General features: G+C 41.0%; 3 protein-coding genes across 33 annotated transcripts; 2 read left to right on the top strand and 1 right to left on the bottom strand.

The window, feature by feature from the left end:
- Window positions 1-1652: 1652 nt before the first annotated feature.
- Window positions 1653-5265, top strand: LOC103441049 (receptor-like protein kinase HSL1). The gene is made up of 2 exons (XM_008379745.4): window positions 1653-4348; window positions 4639-5265. The coding sequence occupies exons 1-2, from the start codon at window positions 1726-1728 to the stop codon at window positions 5073-5075; spliced, it is 3060 nt and encodes a 1019-aa protein (XP_008377967.3). The 5' UTR covers window positions 1653-1725; the 3' UTR covers window positions 5076-5265.
- LOC139192156 (nuclear poly(A) polymerase 4-like) lies at window positions 5224-11209 on the bottom strand. 31 transcript variants are annotated; one of them, XR_011576063.1, is made up of 14 exons: window positions 10763-11209; window positions 10576-10653; window positions 10144-10251; window positions 9309-9371; window positions 9042-9203; window positions 8625-8738; window positions 8483-8545; window positions 8046-8375; window positions 7799-7963; window positions 6210-7438; window positions 6082-6112; window positions 5881-5966; window positions 5715-5795; window positions 5224-5642 (listed from the first exon to the last, which is right to left on the bottom strand). XR_011576063.1 is itself a non-coding variant. In XM_070813620.1 (10 exons), exons 1-10 carry the CDS (start codon window positions 10892-10894, stop codon window positions 6824-6826), a joined length of 1830 nt encoding a protein of 609 aa, XP_070669721.1. In that variant the 5' UTR covers window positions 10895-11209; the 3' UTR covers window positions 5224-6823. The 31 variants fall into 31 exon arrangements, 2 of the variants coding, with proteins under 2 accessions (XP_070669721.1, XP_070669722.1); XR_011576056.1 differs by having other exon boundaries at window positions 5715-5771; window positions 5881-6112; XR_011576054.1 differs by having other exon boundaries at window positions 5886-6112.
- Window positions 11210-12289: 1080 nt separating this feature from the next.
- On the top strand, window positions 12290-16420 carry LOC103441296 (endoribonuclease YBEY, chloroplastic-like). Its single transcript, XM_070813622.1, has 12 exons — window positions 12290-12714; window positions 12814-13065; window positions 13167-13262; window positions 13475-13646; window positions 13814-13882; window positions 13990-14090; window positions 14266-14358; window positions 14852-14923; window positions 15006-15125; window positions 15229-15279; window positions 15536-15724; window positions 16008-16420. The coding sequence occupies exons 1-12, from the start codon at window positions 12364-12366 to the stop codon at window positions 16173-16175; spliced, it is 1734 nt and encodes a 577-aa protein (XP_070669723.1). The 5' UTR covers window positions 12290-12363; the 3' UTR covers window positions 16176-16420.
- Window positions 16421-20935: the final 4515 nt, after the last annotated feature.

Here is a 20935-nt window from a genome sequence, read left to right as displayed (position 1 = left end):
AAGACATTGAAAATCTTTAATTTACAAAAATTAATATACATAATGGGATAATCTAATTAGAAATGCTTGATAACAAAACAATAAAGCAAAGGCCCATGTTCTTCACATATTCACAAATAGGGGTGTGATATTCACACACTATTTATTAATTTTTATCATTTAATTTTCTTCAATTTATTAGATCCGATAGTCAAGAATTAAAGTATGTGAAAAGTAAAAGGAGTGTAGCACACCCCTCACAAATATGCCCTCAATCACTTTCTGCAAGCTCGGGGATTATGGCTGAAAAGAATATTGCCACTCAGCTAATGACCATCACACTAAAAAGTTTCTCAGAAATGGCAAATTAATTCCTCCCTGTAAATTCTGATCGTGGAAGATGTGCACACGCTTGCTTCAAAGTTGTAGGATGTCCAATTTTGTTACATTCCTCGAGTTTGTAACGGCTCACCAATTAGCTCAACTGAGCTCATTTGAAAGTGTTTTAAAATGATTGTAAAAGCTTTCATTGAAAATATTTTTAAAATCATTCCTTAGTGAAAATGCAAGTAAATTTTGAAAGAAAAAAAAAATACTTGAAGTGCTTCCTGCAATAAGAACATAATAAAAATGCTTTCAAACATTTTAAAAACGCCTCCAAACAAACCATAAGGATGGTTTATCAATTAAAAGCTATTTAGTATGGTTTGAGGATCCTCCTGATGCAGTACGAGATATCCTCTACCAAAACTTATCTTTGTAAAACAGTTGCTTTTATCAATAATATATCGATTCCTTTCAAAAACTAAATTATGAATGTCTTATTTCAACATGTAAAATAAGCGATATTTCTAATATATTTCAAATTAAATGTCTTATTTCACCATGATTTAGGTTAATACATAAAATTTAAATGAAAAAGTCTACTGACATGCACACAACATGCTCACTCCCATGCCAAGAGACTAGTAAGACCCACTTCTAAAAACACCAAAACAAAGGCCGCAATCATGCAAACAAACCCACATAGGCAGTTTAGCATGAGTTCATTAATATTAGACTTTAAGTTTTGTAATCTATATTTCACAATCTACTAGTAACCGCCTTAGATCACCAAAATATTCAACCAAACACTTGTAATTAGAATATTCCTCAAAGTCTTAGATTATAATTAAATCTAACTGGATATAGATTAGCATCCCCTAGATTTTTATTTTTTTATTGCTTAATACTGTTAAACAATCCATATTTTCTTTAAACACAGAGATAAGAAAATGAAAACAAGAACATATTAAATAATTATGGACTCATTTGTAAGTGCTTTTAGTTAAATGTTATTGGAATTAATCATAATAAAAATGCAAATGAACTCTGAAAAACACTAACGATGCTTCTTAAATAAAGCATTTCATATGCTTTTAAAATCCATAAACATTTTCTTTAAAATCGTTCTTTAGTCATTTTCAAAACAATTCCAACGGGTTCTATTTTTCTCGATTTTCTACCTAAACTCGTGCTTTATTGGCTCCGGTTGATGCGTGTCAAAATAAACCTCTAAGTTGACAAAACGACAAATGCCATGGCTGCATCACTTTCAGTGGCACAATGTAATTTGGAGAAATTTTGGTGGTACTTTGACAATCAGAAACGCATATAATCCCAAACCAACCAAGTTTGAATGGCAGCCGTTACTTCTCCCGCGTTTCCCGGTAAAATATCCCAACCGGAGCAGACGAACCACATGAAATGTCGAAAACACCACCTCCACTCCGACTTTCCCTTCTCCTCTTCGTCCTCATCTCCCTACCCTTGATCGTAATTTCACAATCCACAGACCAGTCAATCCTCCTCAAGCTCAAAGCACAGTGGGGCAATCCACCGTCCATCCAATCCTGGAACCCCTCATCCTCACCGTGTGACTGGCCGGAGATCAACTGCACGAACGGTGCGGTCACGGGACTCTCCCTCCGCAATATGAACATAACGAAGAGAATCCCGGCGACCCTCTGCGAGCTCTTGAGCCTCACGGAGCTCGACCTCTCTTGGAATTACATTCCAGGCGGGTTCCCGAGCTTTCTCTACAACTGCTCGAATCTCAAAGTTCTTGACCTCTCGCAGAACTACTTTGTGGGCCCAATTCCGGCAGACATCGACCGGATGTCGCCTTCTCTAAAGTATTTGGACCTAGGAGGAAACAACTTCTCCGGCGACATTCCGGCGGCGATCGGACGGCTGACGGAGCTGAGGACAATCAGGCTTTATATGAACCTGTTCGATGGGAGTGTTCCTAGGGAGATTGGGAACTTATCAAATCTCGAAATATTCGAAATGCCTTATAACGGAAAACTGGCGGCGGCCAGAATCCCAACGGAGTTCGGGAATTTGAAGAATCTGAAAGGCTTGTGGATGACACAGACGAACTTGATCGGAGAGATCCCGGAGAGTTTTTCAGGTCTTTCGAGCCTCGAGCACTTGAATCTTGCGAGGAACAATCTGGAAGGGAAGATTCCAGGTGGGTTGTTTTTGTTGAAGAATTTGAGCGAGTTGTTTTTATTTCACAACAACTTTTCAGGGGAGATTCCAAAAGCCGTAGAGGCTTTGAGTTTGTCTCAGATTGATCTGGCTATGAACAATTTGAGCGGCTCTATCCCACAAGATTTTGGAAAGTTGAAGAATTTGACTGTTTTAAACCTGTATTCGAATCGATTAACCGGTGGGATTCCGCAGAGTTTAGGCCTAATTCCGGCGATGAGGGAATTTCGGGTTTTTAAGAACCTGTTAAACGGGAGTTTGCCGCCGGAATTAGGCCTTCACTCGGAGGTCGAAGCGTTCGAGGTCTCAGAGAATCAGCTGAGCGGCTCTCTGCCGGAACATTTGTGCAGCAGAGGAGTTTTGCAGGGAGCTGTTGCGTTCTCTAACAATCTAACCGGCGTGTTGCCGAAAGGGCTTGGAAATTGTGACTCTTTGAGGACTCTGCAGGTCTACAACAACCAATTTTCGGGTGAGGTCCCCTTCGGAGTTTGGACCGGGCTAAGTCTGTCGAGTTTGATGCTGAGTGACAATTCGTTTTCGGGTCAGCTTCCCGCCAGCAAGTTGGCCTGGAATCTGTCCAGGCTGGAAATTAGCAACAACAGATTTTCCGGTGACATTCCGGTTCAAGTTTCATCCTGGGAACGTATGGTTGTTTTTAAGGCGAGCGGGAATCTGTTCTCCGGGAAAATCCCAGTTGAACTAACTAATCTTTCTCGGCTGAACACTCTATTGCTTGACGGAAATCAACTTTCCGGTGACTTGCCATCTCAGATCATGTCATGGGAATCGCTGAATACTTTGAATCTCTCGAGAAACACGCTTTCGGGCTACATTCCTGCAGCGATTGGTTCTTTGCCGGACCTGCTTTACTTGGACTTGTCGGGGAACCAATTCACAGGCGAAATCCCAGCTGAGTTTGGCCGCTTGAGGCTCACTTCACTCAACTTGTCTTCCAACAAGCTTTCCGGAAAAATCCCAGATGTGTTCGATAATCTTGCGTTTGAAAACAGTTTCTTGAACAATCCGAATCTATGCGCAAGCACACAAATTCTAAACCTTCCCAGTTGTTACACCAACATGAGTGCATCCCACAAGCTGTCCTCGAAAGTGCTTGCCATGATTTTAGTCCTTTCGATCGCTGTGTTTGTTGTTATTGTTTTACTGACCTTTTTCATCGCCAGAGACTACCGTAGGAGAAAGTGCTGTCAGGACTTGTCAACATGGAAGCTCACCTCATTCCAGAGAATGGATCTCACACAATTCAGCTTGCTGGCGAATTTGACCGATAACAATCTCATTGGAAGTGGGGGATCGGGGAAAGTTTATCAGGTTAGCACCAACTGCCCAGGTGAATTTGTCGCGGTGAAGAGGATTTGGAACACCAACAAATTGGATGAGAGGCTTGAGAAAGAATTCGTTGCTGAGGTTGAGATACTAGGAACAATACGCCATTCCAACATTGTTAAGTTGCTGTGCTGCATATCAAGTGACAAATCGAAGCTTCTTGTGTATGAGTACATGGCGAATCAGAGCCTCGATAAGTGGCTACATGGGAAGAGGAGAAGGCTAGCAAAGGGCATGGGCATGGCTCATCATGTTGTTTTGGACTGGCCGACGAGGTTGCAGATTGCGATAGGGGCTGCACAAGGCTTGTGCTACATGCACCATGACTGCTTTCCGCCGATAATTCATAGAGATGTAAAGTCCAGCAATATATTGTTGGATTCTGAATTCAAGGCTCGGATAGCGGATTTTGGATTGGCGAAGATCTTGGCCAAGGTGGGAGATCAGCACACAATGTCCGCTATCGCAGGCTCCATCGGCTACATGGCACCAGGTAAGAGCTTAAGTTTGTCTGTTATTTTTTTTATTTTTTTTTTAACAAATGATATTATCTACACTAAATGGAAGGGGTGGGCTTAAACTCACAATGGGCTATCAATAATATGGTTCAAATTCGTCTTTGGCGATAATCGAACCTAAGACCTCTCACTTACAAGTAAAGAGGAATACCACTATATCGTAATAATAAGTGGCTAAATTTCTCTGTTTTGCATTCAATTTTGGTGCTGCATTCATATTTCGGGGACATTACTTTGACACATTGAATGATATTTTGCTTTTCAGAGTATTCTTATACAACGAAAATCAATGAAAAGATCGATGTCTACAGCTTCGGGGTAGTACTCCTGGAACTAACAACCGGGAGAGAACCCAACTGCGGAGATGAGCATACAGGCCTAGCAGAATGGGCGTGGCGGCTATACAGCGAGGGAAAGACCATAACTGATGCCCTCGATGAGGAGATAACAGAACCGTGTTACCTGGAAGAGATGGCTACCGTGCTAAAACTAGGACTCATTTGCACCAGCACGCTGCCTTCAACTCGGCCTTCAATGAAGGAAGTTCTGCACATTCTTCGCGGCTATGGTCCTTCGGAAGGTTTTGAAGTGAAAAAGGTGGGAAGAGACTTTGATATTTCTCCCCTCCTCGGCGCTGCCACCTACCTTTCTAGTTACAAACGCAGTAAAAAGGTGGACGATAGCTTAGTTTACAGTGTGTAATGTATATAATAATTGAGACGCAATCCAGCCGCGATTATACGCCGGCCGCAAAGCGTCGGTAGGGGTTCCATATAGATTTTCTAACTAGTTTTCAACTTTCAAGATCAGTATAGCTTTATGCATGAGAGACGGGAAGCATTGTAAACACTTTTGGAGTAAATGCTCAATTTGTTCTAGTGTTTCGATATAACATGTTTCGATATCGCAACCGAAACGAGCTCGTTTCTAGTGTGAGAGAGAGTAAATTGCTTAAAAACTGTTTTACAATGGAGGGATGTACAAACTACTAAAAGTTTGATTAGTGTTTATACAGAGGCATAATAAGAAAGCAAACCCGTCACAGCCTGCTCAGTTCAACTCTTGCTGAACTCTTTGCCCCGATTAAAGTGTCTTCCATGCAAATCTATACAGCTCAAATAATAGGGTTCTTGGCGACTGCAAAGGACACTCGTACTCTTCCATGAATTCATGATGCTTAAAACTTAGCAGGCCATTTTGAAGCCAAACATCCTGTGCCGACGCACCAAACCATGCGGAGTTCTTTGCATGGATGGAACTCCCCCGCCACTTTGCAAAGGCATCACATACAGGTCACACCTTGAAACCGTAATGAAATCCAGCAGTTAAAATGGCACTTACCCTTGTGCGAGCTCTTTTACTTGTGAAAGTGAGATTCCACCTATTCATCAGCGAAAGCTGAAAGGTTACACCATCGACCACCTGTCAGTCACCAAAGAGCCACCAAACCGGCCAGTATAAAGATATAATGATTTGGTTAAAAAACATATGAGTTTCAAACGCATGCCTTACTGTTGGCCTCTGCATAGATCCTGATTCCTGCCCTAGCTACATCTTCCAAATTGACAGTATCCCTGGTTGTGACAGTTGGCTCTACAATACAAGATCAAGGATAAAGACTTGTCAGGTTCCTAAAATTGTATTGGAGAAAAGAGACGAGATAGCCATGAAGGGTACACAAAACTAGCAAGGTATTAAGCACAGTTACTGGGAACAAATCACGTATAGTGGAGCAGAACCTGCCACCACAACATGCACCAGTTAGCACATTGTCTGTGCAAGAAAGGAAAGCATACAGAAAACATGTGTAAGAGAGTTTATGTTCAAAACCATAACCTCTTCTGACAAGGCATTTTGAAATACCCTATTCGCGTTTATAGAGCCATTTTTCCCAAGCGACTCTGGCAATACCAAAAGTGAATCATCCGGCAAATATCCCCTCTCACCATCTCCTCCAAGAACTTTCAGTTTTCTCACTTCCATCTGGTACAATTCCTAATCCAGAGTTCTAAAATGGAGAGTAACTCACTTTGCAATTTTCTGACTGCTAGAAGTGGATCCATCTCAATGCACAATCAGCATTCTCCACCCCCATCTTCCGACTACATGGTTTGACTAGTTATTGATCAACATCAATAGCATCTGCTGTCCAATTCAGTAGTCTCCCAGTAGAGTTGGCCTCCATATTCTGCAGTTCAGCCAACGTCACATTTCCAACTCTGTCCTTACTTACGCCATCTCACATGTTTCCTTGGACTCTGAGATAGATGCTGCGCATGGAATTACCAGCTCCTTCAAGGAAAGAGGTTTCTCCAACTGTTCAGATGGCTTTACGTCATGATCCTCTTGTGAAGGATTGACCTCATTTCTGACTCTAGGGATTTCAGGAACATGCATAGACGTGCACTCATTTGCAGTATTGGATTCATGCGCAATATTATCAACCATTCTCACGTCTCCAACACTTCCTTTTCACTCTCAAACTGTCCAACAGACAATCTATGATCAGATTTCTTTTCTGCATCTCCAGTTGCCAGACACTCTAATCTAATGCCATTACTGAAGCTGGTATCAGGTGCTCCACCTGTACTACTTTCTGGGGCCACAGACTCCATCAATTGTGAACTAACAGACGTCTGCTTCTCTAGTGTAGCTGGCCTCATATCCTCTGTTTTATGATCAATTTTCCTCCTGGTATGTCTTTCCACAGATCCAGAACTACAACCTGCAGAATCTTCATAGGTTCTTTCGTCCTGCTGACTTACATGCCTCGATAATCGAGGACGCTTACACCCATCAGGGAAAACAAAGGGAGGAAGCTGCCTCCGGCGAACATGAGAAACATATATATCCATCCCGGGTTTCCAGAACATGTACATGTTTATTCCTTCCCTGAACTCATCAACTGTTCCACGTATATCAAATTGCTGACCTTCTTTACCTCTCAATCCCTCTTTTCTCTGCAAACCCATAAAGAAAGCGCAGTGTGGGCATGGCTTGGTTACGTCAACATATTCCTTAGGATATGGATGGCACTGCAGCATCCCTTTTGTGTCTCGCTCTATCTGCACGGAGATAAAATGCAAAATGTAAACAGGAAAAACATTATAAGGCCTCATTTATTAGAGAGGATTGGCTTGGATAGGACTATTCACTACATTAAAGGCATTTTGAAGGAAAAAATGAATGACAACTTTCATATTTTGTTCAAGTTGAAGCTCATTCATGAAGAAAAGATATCCCTATTAATCCCCACAAAAATGGTAGGACTAAAAGGGACAACGTTTCTTCATGGTAACCTTCAACTTGTACAAAATAAGGAAGTTATCAGCCATTTATTACTTCGAAATGCCTTCAATATAGTGAATCTTTTCTAACAAATGAGTCATAAAAGCTTTCAAAACAACTATGGAAGAAACGTTTACCTTCAAGGTAAGCTGTCTAAACCGGGATTCCACCCATCCCTTCCAAGTTAGCAAGTCATCAACATCAGCTGCAACTATGTCCACTTGTAGATAATTTTTGTATGCCTCAAAGAAGAGATAAGGTTCAAAGAGAGCACTCCACTGGGCCTTATTCAGCTCAATCTCCTTTAATAAAACCAAAGGGGAAAACCCGTCAATAATGAAATAAAGCCTGCAAACACAGAAAAAAAAAAATTTATGCTCTCACCTGACATATCCTATTACCATGGTCGAACTGCTCTGCCATAACTCGTAAAGTACTTACTGAGACATTGTAACTAGAGTTCATGCAAGGGTATGCAGGAGTTATTATTGGCATATGATGAAGGCGGTCCCGAGGGTTTCTACGAGGGTCCCATGTATGGAACCCAAGTTCATTCTCTTCAATTGAACGTAGAATTACAGGATTTGGCCAACGCCACTGAGTATACACTCTGAAAAATCTGGAAACCAACATGCTAGGAATTGCATTGGGATAAAGCTGGCATATCCGAGCAACTAAGATAGCCCAATTCACACCACCAAGGAATCCAGTAACCTACACAGAATAGAAAAAAAATAAAGGAAATGTCATTTCGTAAGTGTAAAATTAATGAGTTAATAACAATGAAGATTCTGAACAGCTTTGAACACTGCCAAACTTACATTTGAATAAACACCACGTCTTTTAGCCCAAAACTTCAAACATCTGAGTGTCGTCCGGAAGTGCTACAGTTAAATAGAGTGTCACAAGTTGAGTCAATTCAACCTAGAAATAAACCAGGGTGAGAGATAAGACATGATCAACCTCAACATTGGGGACAAGTTTAAGAATTTGATCTGCAACCCTGCAGCCGTTCAGACTTCGAACAGTTTGCTCATCAACATCATATAGCACAGATCCATGTGAGATATCCAGATCCTGTTGACAAGCATGTTCCAACACCACATCAATATCAAAAAGGACACCAGGACCACATTTGTTGTCTCTATAATGATAGCAGCTTATGCATCTTCAAATGTTAGTAGTAAACCAATTTTCCACACTACTAATACCAGAACCTTAGATGGCCCAGCTGACAAAACAAGTGAGGAAGGAAGCAAGACAAAATTACATGGGCTTGGAAATGGCTCTTCATATATGGTCATATGATCACGAAACACAATGAAATGGATAAAAAGAACAAAAAGCAATAGATTTCAAGAAAATGAGTTTTGTACTCACATCTGGAACAACCAAAAGAGATATGCTTGCATACAAAAGATCTATTGATATTCCCTGGAACTTGAATTTCATGACGGGGACATGAGCATCAGGAACTGGTTGAAGTTCGGTAACCTCTTCCAATTCATCCAGGATATCATGCAATATAATAAAGAAATCTTCCTGCAGAACGAGTCAATTGTGAGGTAGAGCTGCAGGTTACAATTCTGGTCGAACAAATTAAGAAAGAATCGGGATTATATATATGAATGTGTGTGCATAAATCACCTCTCGATTCACATATGATGGCCCAACACACAAAGTGTCTATGTCAGCTCCAGGCCCATGAACCTGTCACAGAAAAACATAACATTTATAATACAGGTACGATGGCCATAATGCTACGGGGAACAAGTAGCGTAAATAGTTCTGGATTCAGTAGTTGGACCAAACAATCAAAGTAAGAACAACATCCAATCCTTTGTTAAGGTAAATTTGACTAAACAATCAAAACAGCAGCAAATTCTACAATAAGACTGATGACATAGGAGTGGTTATAAGACTGATGACATAGGAGTGGTTCACCGTTGTGGAACTAACTGTTCTCATAGACTGAAGCATTGATGATCCTCAGATGTTATAAATGTTGGCATGATCACATCCAATGGCAATGGCATCGGTTTCAAAGAACAAAGTCCAAATAAGGGCTTGTTATTCTTATCAGGTTTCATCATAAATGTGAACCATTCAGTTGGTTTTAATATCAGCTTATCCTTGGCTAATGGACATGTACCAGTTTTTTCATTGCAAAGCATGGATCCTTGCTTGCCATATCCAAGCATAAGAGTAGCAAATCAAATCACTAGAAACGGATAGCATACCATTCTGGATCATAACCCAAATCTGTTCGTGAAACTCCAGATGATGAAATTATCCCCCACCATATAACAGTAACATGGGTTAGAGGGTATAACTTGTAAACAGAGTTAAATAGAGAGAAAAATATGCAACTGTAGATCCACTTGCAAGTTCCAACAGAACATACCTACAACAATGATAATAGAAAGCAAAAGAAATTGATGGTGCACCACCACTAGAAGTAATCGTTGGAACTGATATTTACCCCAAGACGATAAGACCCAAAAGTAAAAATGACAGCATTCGCATCCTCCACCATCTGATCTGTGTAGCCTCTTCGACTTGTCAATTGCTTCACCCAGCCTTTCACAATCTACAGTAAAAATAAACTCAGTATTACCAATTACCTCATTGAACGAAAGTACCATGCAACCAAAGGGAAATGCAAGACTTCAAATGCATGGCGTATAAATGACGACAACAATGGTAAACATAAGCTAGGAGTCCAAAAGGAACCGACTTATTTTACTTTAGGTCACAGTTACACACAACTGACAGTAAGCACAGAACAACACCACATTGGTAATGCTTTAAACCAACCCGCTAATTGCGATAAAATTCTTAGTCATTTCCAATATCATCACATTACTGATTTTTCTCACAGCCTACAATAGAACAATGAACTATATATCTATACCTGATCAATGCGGCCAAGAACCTCTTCTCTCTTCGCAGCCTCGTCTTTGTTCTCATAAAGCCCCGAATCAATCAAGAACTACCAAAATCAATACAAAACAGATAAAATCAGCAACTTGCAAATCAAGCCAACCAAAAATAACCAATCTTTGACATCATAAAGCAGATTTATGCACGCATCCGTGTACCTTTTCGAGTTCGACATTTCGTTGAAGATCGTACTCGGTGGGACCCGAAAGGAAGATCGGCTTCGTGATGCCGTAGTGCTTTGGCGGCTGTTCAGCCGGGGAGGATGCATTTGGATCCTCGGAACTCGCCATTTCAGCACTCGACCTAGTGGGATTGACTATTTATCGAACCTAATTGAAGAAACTGTTTTGGAAAATGGGGATTAGAAGGCAATTCGAGTTGAGAGTGCGGGTTACTGAGACGATCGGAACCCTAATTCGTCGGCGGAGGAGAATCGGAAACTGAATTAATTGGCGGAGGAGGCTGGGAGAGACTGAGAGCGATCTGAATTGGGCTGTGGAAGAGAGAGAGAGAGAGAGAGAGAGAGAGGTCAGAAGAGGCGGTAGAGACGGTTAGGTTCTAGGTTTCCTTGTAGGCTGAACCGGATTGGATCAGACTGCGGACTCGATTAAATTAAAAGACCCAGTGCACGTTAAGTCCAGCTGGTCTTTTCCGTTTTCTAAAATTACATATAACTCCCCAAACTTTGATTTATTTTACTTTATGCACAAAAAGGTTTTGGAAAAATTGTAGAATTGGCATCCAATTTACCACTTCTTTGAAGTTATTGAACTAAAAGCTTTTGACATTTTACCACGCAAGCTTCGCAACTTGTTTGGCGCCTTGGTCCACATCCGTCTATTTATTATCAAATCATATAGCATGTGCCAAGCACGCGAGACTTGTCATTAGTGTTTTAGTAGTGTTTGAAAAATCGCTAAGCGGTAATCAGACGGCGCGTAAGGGCCTAGAGCTAAGAGGCCTAGTGCCTAAGGCCACGGAAGTTTTTTTATTTTATTTAAAATAAGTGTCTATTTATATTTAAAAATAATACATAATTATATAAAGAAACATAAATTGCAAAATAGAATGATAAATAAATTATAAAATACTATAACATATTAAAAAAATGGGAAACAAACATATAACAAATGTTCATTCAAATATTCAACAATTTTTTTACAATTGATTAATATCATAAATGTAAAATGGAAGTTATTTATTTTTGTCTAAGAGAAAGAGAATTGCAATCCTAAGCCATTTTCTTAAAAAAAAAAATTGAAGCAAAAAATGTCACAAATCGCCAGCTCGCCTAGATGGCTAGCCAGGTGCCTAGATCCGCCTAGAAGCCTTTTTTCCCTAAATACTTAAGAATTAATCGCATCGATGATTAGTCACCCAAGTGGAGCCTCTTAAAACACCTAGGCGGAGCCTCTTAAAACACTATGTTTTAGAGAAAATTACTACGCTATTTGGGGGAAAGAGCCAGCACATAAACACATATCTTGGGGGTAAATGATTCTAGTTACTATAGCCACGAGAATGACTTTGAAACAAGACCGTTGTATATTTTAGGTGGTTAATTGTCATAAACAATTAATTTAGCCACTAATTGTATAAAAGTGAACATATTTGGGTGACATCTGAAAATTTTCAAAAGTTTGTGGAGAATAAAAATCCTTCTAGCAGGTAACGTCACTGTCACTGTCCGTTTGCTACTCGCAAACCGCGAGGCAACCAACCAACCAATCCACTCACATTGCGAGCTCCGAAGGTCTACATGCTCCTCCACCTATCCTCCTCCTCCTCCGCCACTCAAATGGCGCGTTACATCCCACGCGCCGCCCTAATTTCCAGCCCATTGTTTCCATCTGCGCCGGGTTTAATCTCCCATCCGAAAGCGCACCTCTTTCAGGCCTCCGTGTCAACGGTATTCGTCCGCGGACTTCACGCGACGCGCGGAGACAGATGGAGATGTGCAGTCAGACCGCAACTGATCCGGGGGCGAATCTGCAGTTCGCAGAAGGGTGAAAGGAAGGTGAGGCGGCAATCCACGAAAATCAAGGAGAAGGAGCTGGAGCTCGATGTCAGTATTTCTATCGAAGAAGCATTGAACAGTCCCGAAATCTTGGTATGTAACAATCGCCAACTGTTTGTATAAATGTCTCTTCTGTAATACCAGTATAGCTGGTTTGATTGGCTGAAGTGAAATGGAGTTTGAAAATTGCAGAGAATTGCGGAATTGCTCCGGCTGGATGCTCCGGTGGCGGTGAAGCTAGCGTTTGATGGGCTGAAAGATTCAGTGTATAAAACAAGGGACAATGCTATAGGCGGTGTTGCGGGATATGAAAGCGTGGAGCTTTCGGTGCTTCTTTGCGACGACAAGTTTATCCGAAAACTCAACAAGGAATGGAGAGGAGAGGACCATGCTACTGATGTTATTTCCATGTCCCAGCATGTCCCTGATCTTAAGCTTCCCATGGTACTAGCTCGTTCGGTTTTATCTATCATTTTCTTCATTAGACTATAAGTAAAGGATGTAATTTTGGTGATATATGTTCGATGGCCATTGCATGTTTGCAGCTTATGTTGGGGGACATTGTGATTTCTGTTGAGACAGCGGCAAGACAAGCGGAGCAAAGAGGCCATACGCTTCTTGACGAGATGCGCATTCTCATGGTTGGTTTTAGAATATGATTATTAGTGTTTTATATGTTTTGAAGAGATAAGTGTTCTCTATGATGAATATTATTTGTCTGGAAGATGTGTGAACACTTATAAAAAGTAAAAAGGCATATTCAATTGAATGTGTTTTCTTCAAGTGTTACAGAGTTCCTATTTGTAATTCTCTACTGTAATTTGTTAACTTTAGTCACTGGACCTTTGTGTAGGTACATGGGTTGTTACATTTGTTAGGATTTGATCATGAAGTTAGCAAAGACGCTGAAGTAGAAATGGAGAAGGAGGAGGATCTTCTCTTAAAGAGTCTTGGGTGGAAGGTAAAAGGATTAATTCAGAGCGCATATGATGCTGAAACCCGTTCCGATGGGGTCAAACTAGATGGTAAATTTTATCTTCTTTTTTGTTCAGTTTCACTTTCACTTCTGTCTTCTATGGACCTTATTTTGATTTGTTAATCGTTTAAATTCTTCATTCAATCTGTAGCTGCGATTCACTTGGTTAAATTTGAACTTTGCAATGATATAATCTTACATCTGAGTTGTTAAAAGACAGGAAGAAAGAAGGCAGCCCTCAATACTATAAGCAAAAGTTCAGATATATCTTCTGTGATATGGATGGTAAGTTTGGCTTATTGTGTCTTACGCCTGTACTTTATTTTATTTAGCTTGTAGGTTATAGCCTTGTGTGGACTGTTTTTATATGTTTTTTTTTCTTGATACACAAGGCACCCTTCTCAACAGCAAAAGCCAACTGAGCTCCACGAACATCCAGGCTCTGAAAGAGGCCTCATCAAGGGGTGTGAAAATAGTGATAGCAACCGGAAAAGTGAGAACCTCTTTTTCTGTTCATTCTCAGGAGACATTATACTCAGAAATGTGTTATACTTTTTACTTATTCTTGTGTTCTACTGCTGGCCCGTGTTACCTCTTACATGATTTCTTGATTATTGAATAGGGTTGATTCAAAAAAGTTTCTGATTGTTGACAGCTCTTTGGAACAGGCTCGGCCAGCTGTGATTCGCATTTTTAAGGAGGTAGATTTAACTGGAAAAGACGGCATTGTTTCAGAATTTTCTCCTGGGGTTTTCTTGCAGGTTCTCTTTTTTCCTTTGAAAATTTCATCTAAGATTGTTGCCAAGTTACATGTGATGAACATGGAACTGCCTTCACTAAGATACATGATTACTCTTCTGTCCAGAGAGCTGCTATCTTAACATTTTAAGTTGCTTTGGGTAAATCTCATCTCATGGAAAAAATTTCTCACGTTTATCTGCCCTCGATCTACATGTGATACTCCCTGTTGTGAGCTTGATAAGGACAATAGAGGGAACCGCGATATCCACTCGTGTTCCCTCTTAAACATTTTCATGCTCTTTGTCACCGAACTTTTATGTAAATTCCCACCACCTCAAGTATGTAATGAGCGACTTGACCTCTGTAATGCTTGGTCAAACTTGTAAGAAACAGAATTCTCAGTGCTTGTTACATATATCATCTCTCCCTCTTACTCTTAGGATGATTTTTTTGTCCATCTCGAGTTGATAGTAGTACCTCTTGTCCTTATTGTCTGCCTCTGCTTGATTCCAGGGATTGCTTGTTTATGGTACACAAGGTCGGGAAATTTTTAGAATGAATTTGGATACAGATGTGTGCAGAGAGGTAATAGTTTGGTGAGCCATGCGTGAATATATTATTCATGGGCATGTAATGAAATAAATGACCAGATGGTCTTTATGTGCAGGCATGTCGCTACTCTCTGGAGAATGAGGTTCCTCTTATTGCATTCACCGAGGATCGTTGCTTATCTCTATATGATCACCCACTTGTCGATTCCATGCATACTGTATATCACGAGCAAAAGGTGCAAGTAGATTAATCTTTCATCATGGTCATAAATATTCTTTACTGCCTGAGGTTTCTTTTTGCGCCATTTTATATATAACCTACATGTAAAATATTTACAGGCAGAGATCATGCCTTCAGTTGAGCATCTTGTGGCTGCTGCTGGCATACAGGTACGCCCCTCAAGGAGGAACAATACTCTCCCCATCCCCCTGTAACAAAGAGAAGAAAAAAATGTTAAGCTTAGGGCTTTGCTATTAATTTCTGTTGATTCATAGAAGAATGAGGTTTCTGTCGGAAGGCCATTGTGTAGCGTCTCCGATTCATACCATTTGGTCTCATATGTAAAATATGATTGAGTTAACGTATTATCCTATAATTCTTGCTCCTTTTGGTTCTTGTAATGACGCACACCTTATCGATATACAGAAACTTGTCTTCATGGACACTGCTGAGGGAGTGACAACTGCTTTGAGGCCATACTGGTCCGAAGCAACTGGAGATAGTGCCACAGTTGTCCAAACCGTGCCCGACATGCTGGAAATTGTTCCCCCCGGAACCTCAAAAGGGAGTGGAGTAAACATGCTGCTTGATCATTTGGGAATCACTCTAAAGGAGGTATGGACAACAAAACTATTCTCCTATCTCGTTGTTTAATGGGCGTTTGATATTTCCCTGCAAATATAAGCATACATCGTGAAGGTTAAAAATTGGAGTCGTTCTTATTATGTTATAAGCAGCATTCGTTGTTCCAAGAATAGTTCAAATAGTATGTTTAACCGTCCGAATCCACAACTTAGCGATGTTGGCAGATGATAAGGCCACTGTCATTGACTTTCTGTACTTGTTGCATACAAATACCGATGTTATTCCTGATTGATTCTCTTAACTTATTTTTCAGATCATGGCTATTGGCGATGGGGAAAATGATATCGAGATGCTTGAGCTGGCTTCTTTAGGCATTGCTCTTAGCAACGGAGCAGAGAAGGCGAAAGCTGTGGCTAACGTAATTGGTCTCAGCAACGATGAAGATGGCGTAGCTGATGCAATCTACCGGTACGCATTGTGAGCTTCTCTTCAAGACAAAGAATAAGTAGAATACAGACAGCTTAATAACTATGAGTTTCTTTACCGATACAAAATTGATTGCAGAACTGCTGCCGAACTTAGCGAAAGAGCTGAAAATTGCCATTTTTACACAACATTTGTGGTAAATAATATTCATTTGTGGAGTCAATCCTCCATCCACAACGCTTGTCGATTATTTTGCCAAAGATAGAAATAAAAAGATTCCCAATATATTCTAAATGCAAACTGATAGGGTCTCATGGTTAATTATTCATTTGCCCCTCAACACTGATGAAAGATTTAAGTTCCAATTTTTGTGAACAGTGAGTTGTAAGTGGGGAGGTCTCGAGTCTGATTCCTTAGATTACAAGTTAGATAAAAAAAGAGTGACTTCTAAATGAAAAGTCTTGGGTCTAATTTCATAAATTAAAAGTTATATAAAAAAGATTACATTATGTTGGTCCATTGGGTTAGACTAACAAATTAAAAAATAGGGTAAATTACACTTAACCACTTCATCTTAGGTTTGAGGTCTATTACAACCTCATACAATATCTTCAAAACATTTGACTTTCATACCTCAAATACTATTTTATTTCAATATAATATATGCTATCTGGCAAAAAAATAATTTTTTATGCATTTAAAAATACTTAATTAAAGAAAAGTAAAAATAAAATAAAAAAATAAAAAAATAAAATTGAAGAGTGGGTTTGGTGGAGTGGGAGGGAAAGGAGGAGGCGGTGGGTGTGGCGAGGAGGCGGTGGGTGTGGCGAGGAGGTGAAAAGGGAAGAGTGGGAGAGAGGGGTGGGGAGGAGAAGTGGGTCGGGAAGATGGATCTTGGGTCTAATTCCATTAAATTAAAAGTATATAAAAAAGAGTATATTATGTTGGTCCATTGGGTTAGACTAACAAATTAAAAAATAGGGTAAATTACACTTAACCACCTCATCTCAAGTTTGAAGTCTGTTGATGCACAAAATCAGCGAAGACTTTGGTACAACAGAAAGTGTCAGGTTTTGTGACCTTCGCTTGGTTGCTTCGGTCACTAGTGAGGATAAGTACGTAAATGAATAGAGACAGAGAAGCAAACACAGGATGTACGTGGTTCACCCAGATTGGCTACGTCCACGGAGTAGAGGAGTTCTTATTAGTAGTGAAGGGCTTACACAAGTAAAAAGGATCAAGCTCTCAATTTAGTGAGTTCTTGTGAATGATTTAACACAAATGGCATTAGGCCATATTGTGGGGGAATGACCCCTATTTATAGAAAAACTTGTAGCTTTGTCACATTGACATGTGTCATGTTATGATTGGTTCTTGATGTCGACACGTGCTGCGCTCTGATTGGCTTCTAATCTTGACACGTGTCGAGTAGTGATTGGCCTCTTGGTCGGAGGGGAACTCTTCTGGGTCCTTGACAGTATAGCGTTGGCCGGTGCTCGGTAGTTTCGGGATTGGTCAAGTATGGTACAAACAGTGCTCCCCTAAGTTCCCGAGTGAGGGAAACTCCTCGGTTGGGGACTTGCAAGATCCAATCCCTTGAGTAATCACGAAACTTCTAAGTACCGAAGTGTGGTCTGATCTTCATCTGCCCTTCTCTGGAAGTACCTTTCCTCCATCCGGGAATGGTGTATTTAGCTTATAGTAGGAGTCCCCCAAGTCGCCGAGCTAGGAGATCTGCCGAAAGAGGTGACAGACAAGGTAAGCAGTCAAACTTCCAAGTAAGCAACCCAGGATCAGAGGTTTGACTTCGGCTTCCGGTTGATTGTTCTCCTTCTCCTTGTCTCTCATTCAACTGCCAGGATAAGGAGAAGCAAATGGATAAGAGATGATATGAGATACTTTTGCTTTTGAAGAAGTAACTTTCCACAGGCTTATTCTTGAATTGTGCTGGAGGGTTTTCTGGTGCCCTTCAGAGTATAAGGCCGATTCAAAAATTTGAGGGTCAAAACAAGTCCATCAAATCTAGAGTACGTTGGACCTTGATGATATGGGATACTTTTGCTGTTGACGGAATAATGAATGTGGTATGGAAAGGTGTCGTGCTGTAGTGATCTGTTTCAGCTCACCGTTGAACCTTCTGCTTCAATCTTTTGCATGGCAGAAGTGGTGTGCAACCTTTGCATTTAAATGGTCCTTCAGAACATTCCTTCATAGTGACTCATCCACGCTTGGCAGCTTCAGTGTAAATAGCCAATATCTGATCAACTGTCATGAGGTATTTGCCGGTGGAATTCGTGACCTTGACAGCAGTTGAGGATGAGTACTCGAGAGCAATGCTAAGTAAGCAACCAGGCAAAGGCTCCAGGCAGTCAGTTCCAAATTGGAGGTTTGATTTCAGGTTCCGACTGACTGCTCTCTTTCTCCTTGTCCTGCAGGTGTGGACAAGGACAAAGACAAAGACAGGGAGAAAGCATGATATGGGATACTCTTGCTTTCGATCCTGATGATATGAGATACTCTTGTTCTTGGTGTGGCTTATTTGCTGAGGTATTATCGGGGGGAAATAAAGCTGAGTATTTCGAGAGGTTATGTTGAGGGTGCCTTTTCGAATGCGAGAAAGGGTTGAGCATTTTTGCAGGTTTGCCTGTCCGTTGAGGAGGGAGGTCAATGTATATAGGGATTTCCCAATAACAAGTAGTAATGCTATTCCTTTACCCTTCTTGGTCACAGCAATGTAGTGGGAGCTGCCAGCTTCACGTGTTTTAATTTTGTCAGAGCACTTTGAAAAAGTGGTATGTGGTATCTGGAAAGCTGATGTTACGTGTGAAGATTACAGACAAGCTTTATCTAAGGAAATCTGGCTCTCGAAGTTCTGAGAGTTGTGCCTCTTCGGTTTTCGAACAAGCAATCCCGTCGAGGATCTGACTCTCGAGATTCGGAAAGCGGTGCTACTCCGGTTTTTGAGAAAGTAATTATGTTGGGAGTCTTTTCTCGAATGTGAGTAAAGGTTGGACGTTCTTGCCAACCTGTCTTGCCGCAAAACACGGAGGTCGACACACATAGGGACTTTCCAGTTGTCAAGCAGTGGTGCTGTTCCTTTACCCTTATGGGTAATAGTAGGGTAGCTGGAACTTCGAAATTCTCGTGCCTAAACTTTGTCAGAGATCTTTGACAAAGTTATATGTGGTACCCGAGGAGTTGATGGTGCATATGGAGAGCGGTGATTGAACAGTAAGATTCACGTGCTTTCTACTTCACCAGAAATCTTCGACAGATTGCCCGTAATTTCCGCAAAGCTGAGTGTGCATGTGACAGGTGCTGACGAGGCTGAAAAAGCAGGTGTTTCTTCGATTTCTGAGATCGGCTCTCGTGGTCTCTGAGCAGCCCAGCTTTTGAGAAAGCAAACGCCTCTTCGATTTCTGAAGCTCCGTCGAGTGCAGATTTTTATAGAGGCTGGCATTAAGTTCCACAGCACACTTGAATCTCTACCAGTAGAAGCTCATTTCTTGCACTTCTAAGATCTTGATTTGTCTGACCTCTTCCCTCTTCAACACATTTGAAAATGTCTGGACCCTCCGACCGTCGTTTTGACTTGAACCTTGGAGAAGAGACAGCCACGCCTTCTCCAGACAACATATGGCGCCCATCCTTCATATCCCCTACTGGTCCTCTTACCGTTGGGGATTCTGTGATGAAGAATGATATGACCGCTGCAGTGGTGGCCAGGAACCTTCTCACTCCCAAAGATAACAGACTACTTTCCAAACGGTCTGATGAGTTGGCTGTTAAGGACTCTCTGGCTCTTAGTGTTCAGTGTGCAGGTTCTGTGTCTAATATGGCCCAACGCCTATTTGCTAGAACCCGCCAAGTTGAATCATTGGCTGCTGAAGTGATGAGTCTCAAACAGGAGATTAGAGGGCTCAAGCATGAGAATAAGCAGTTGCACCGGCTCGCCCATGACTATGCTACAAACATGAAGAGGAAGCTTGACCAGATGAAGGAATCTGATGGTAAGGTTTTACTTGATCATCAGCGGTTTGTGGGTTTGTTCCAAAGGCATTTATTGCCTTCGTCCTCTGGGGCTGTACCTGGTAATGAAGCTTCAAATGATGAACCTCTAATGCCTCCTCCTTCTGGGGTTTTGTCAAGTACTGAGGCTCCGGATAACCACCCTCCGGTGCTTTCTCTTTCTGGGGCTCTACCGACTGCTGAGACTTCCCCTAAGCAACCTTTGTGAAGGCTCCCTTTTGTTTGTTTATTTTGACTCATGTATATGTACATATTTGTGGCTTATCGAAAATATTAATAAATAAGCTTTGCTTCATTTCAACATATTGTGTTAAATACACCAAAGCCTTCTTCATAAAGTTCTTTGAATTTTTGCTTTTGTTGAAACTTGTATTGTTGAAGCTTTGTGAGTGAAGCATGTAGTTTGAGGTAGTGTTCCCTTAATTTCCCGAGTGAGGAAAACTTCTCGGTTGGAGACTTGAAAAATCCAAGTCACTGAGTGGTTGTGAGACTGCCGAGTATCAAGGTGCAGTAGCATATGGTGGGAGTCCCCCAAGTCTTCAGGCGAAGAGAGTTGCCGAATGAGGTGTCTAGCTAGTAGTCAATGTCATGAGTAGGAAAACTTCACTTGTTTCTTTTCGAAGTGGTAACCCAGGGCTCTTTCTTCATATACTGTTTTTTGTTATGAAGATGTGTTAGGCCCAAAGAAGTGGAGGCCTAGGCCCTTTTTTTTTTTTTTTTTTTTTTTTTTTTTTTTTTTTGTAATGTTTGTACAGATATCTATAATGTGGCCTTTGTCATGATTTT

The sequence above is a fragment of the Malus domestica genome, chromosome 15 (assembly GCF_042453785.1).
Source record: "Malus domestica chromosome 15, GDT2T_hap1".
NCBI classification, from domain to species: Eukaryota; Viridiplantae; Streptophyta; class Magnoliopsida; order Rosales; family Rosaceae; genus Malus; species Malus domestica.
Note: the sequence above shows the minus strand (reverse complement) of the source record. Positions and strands in the feature narration are given on the sequence as shown.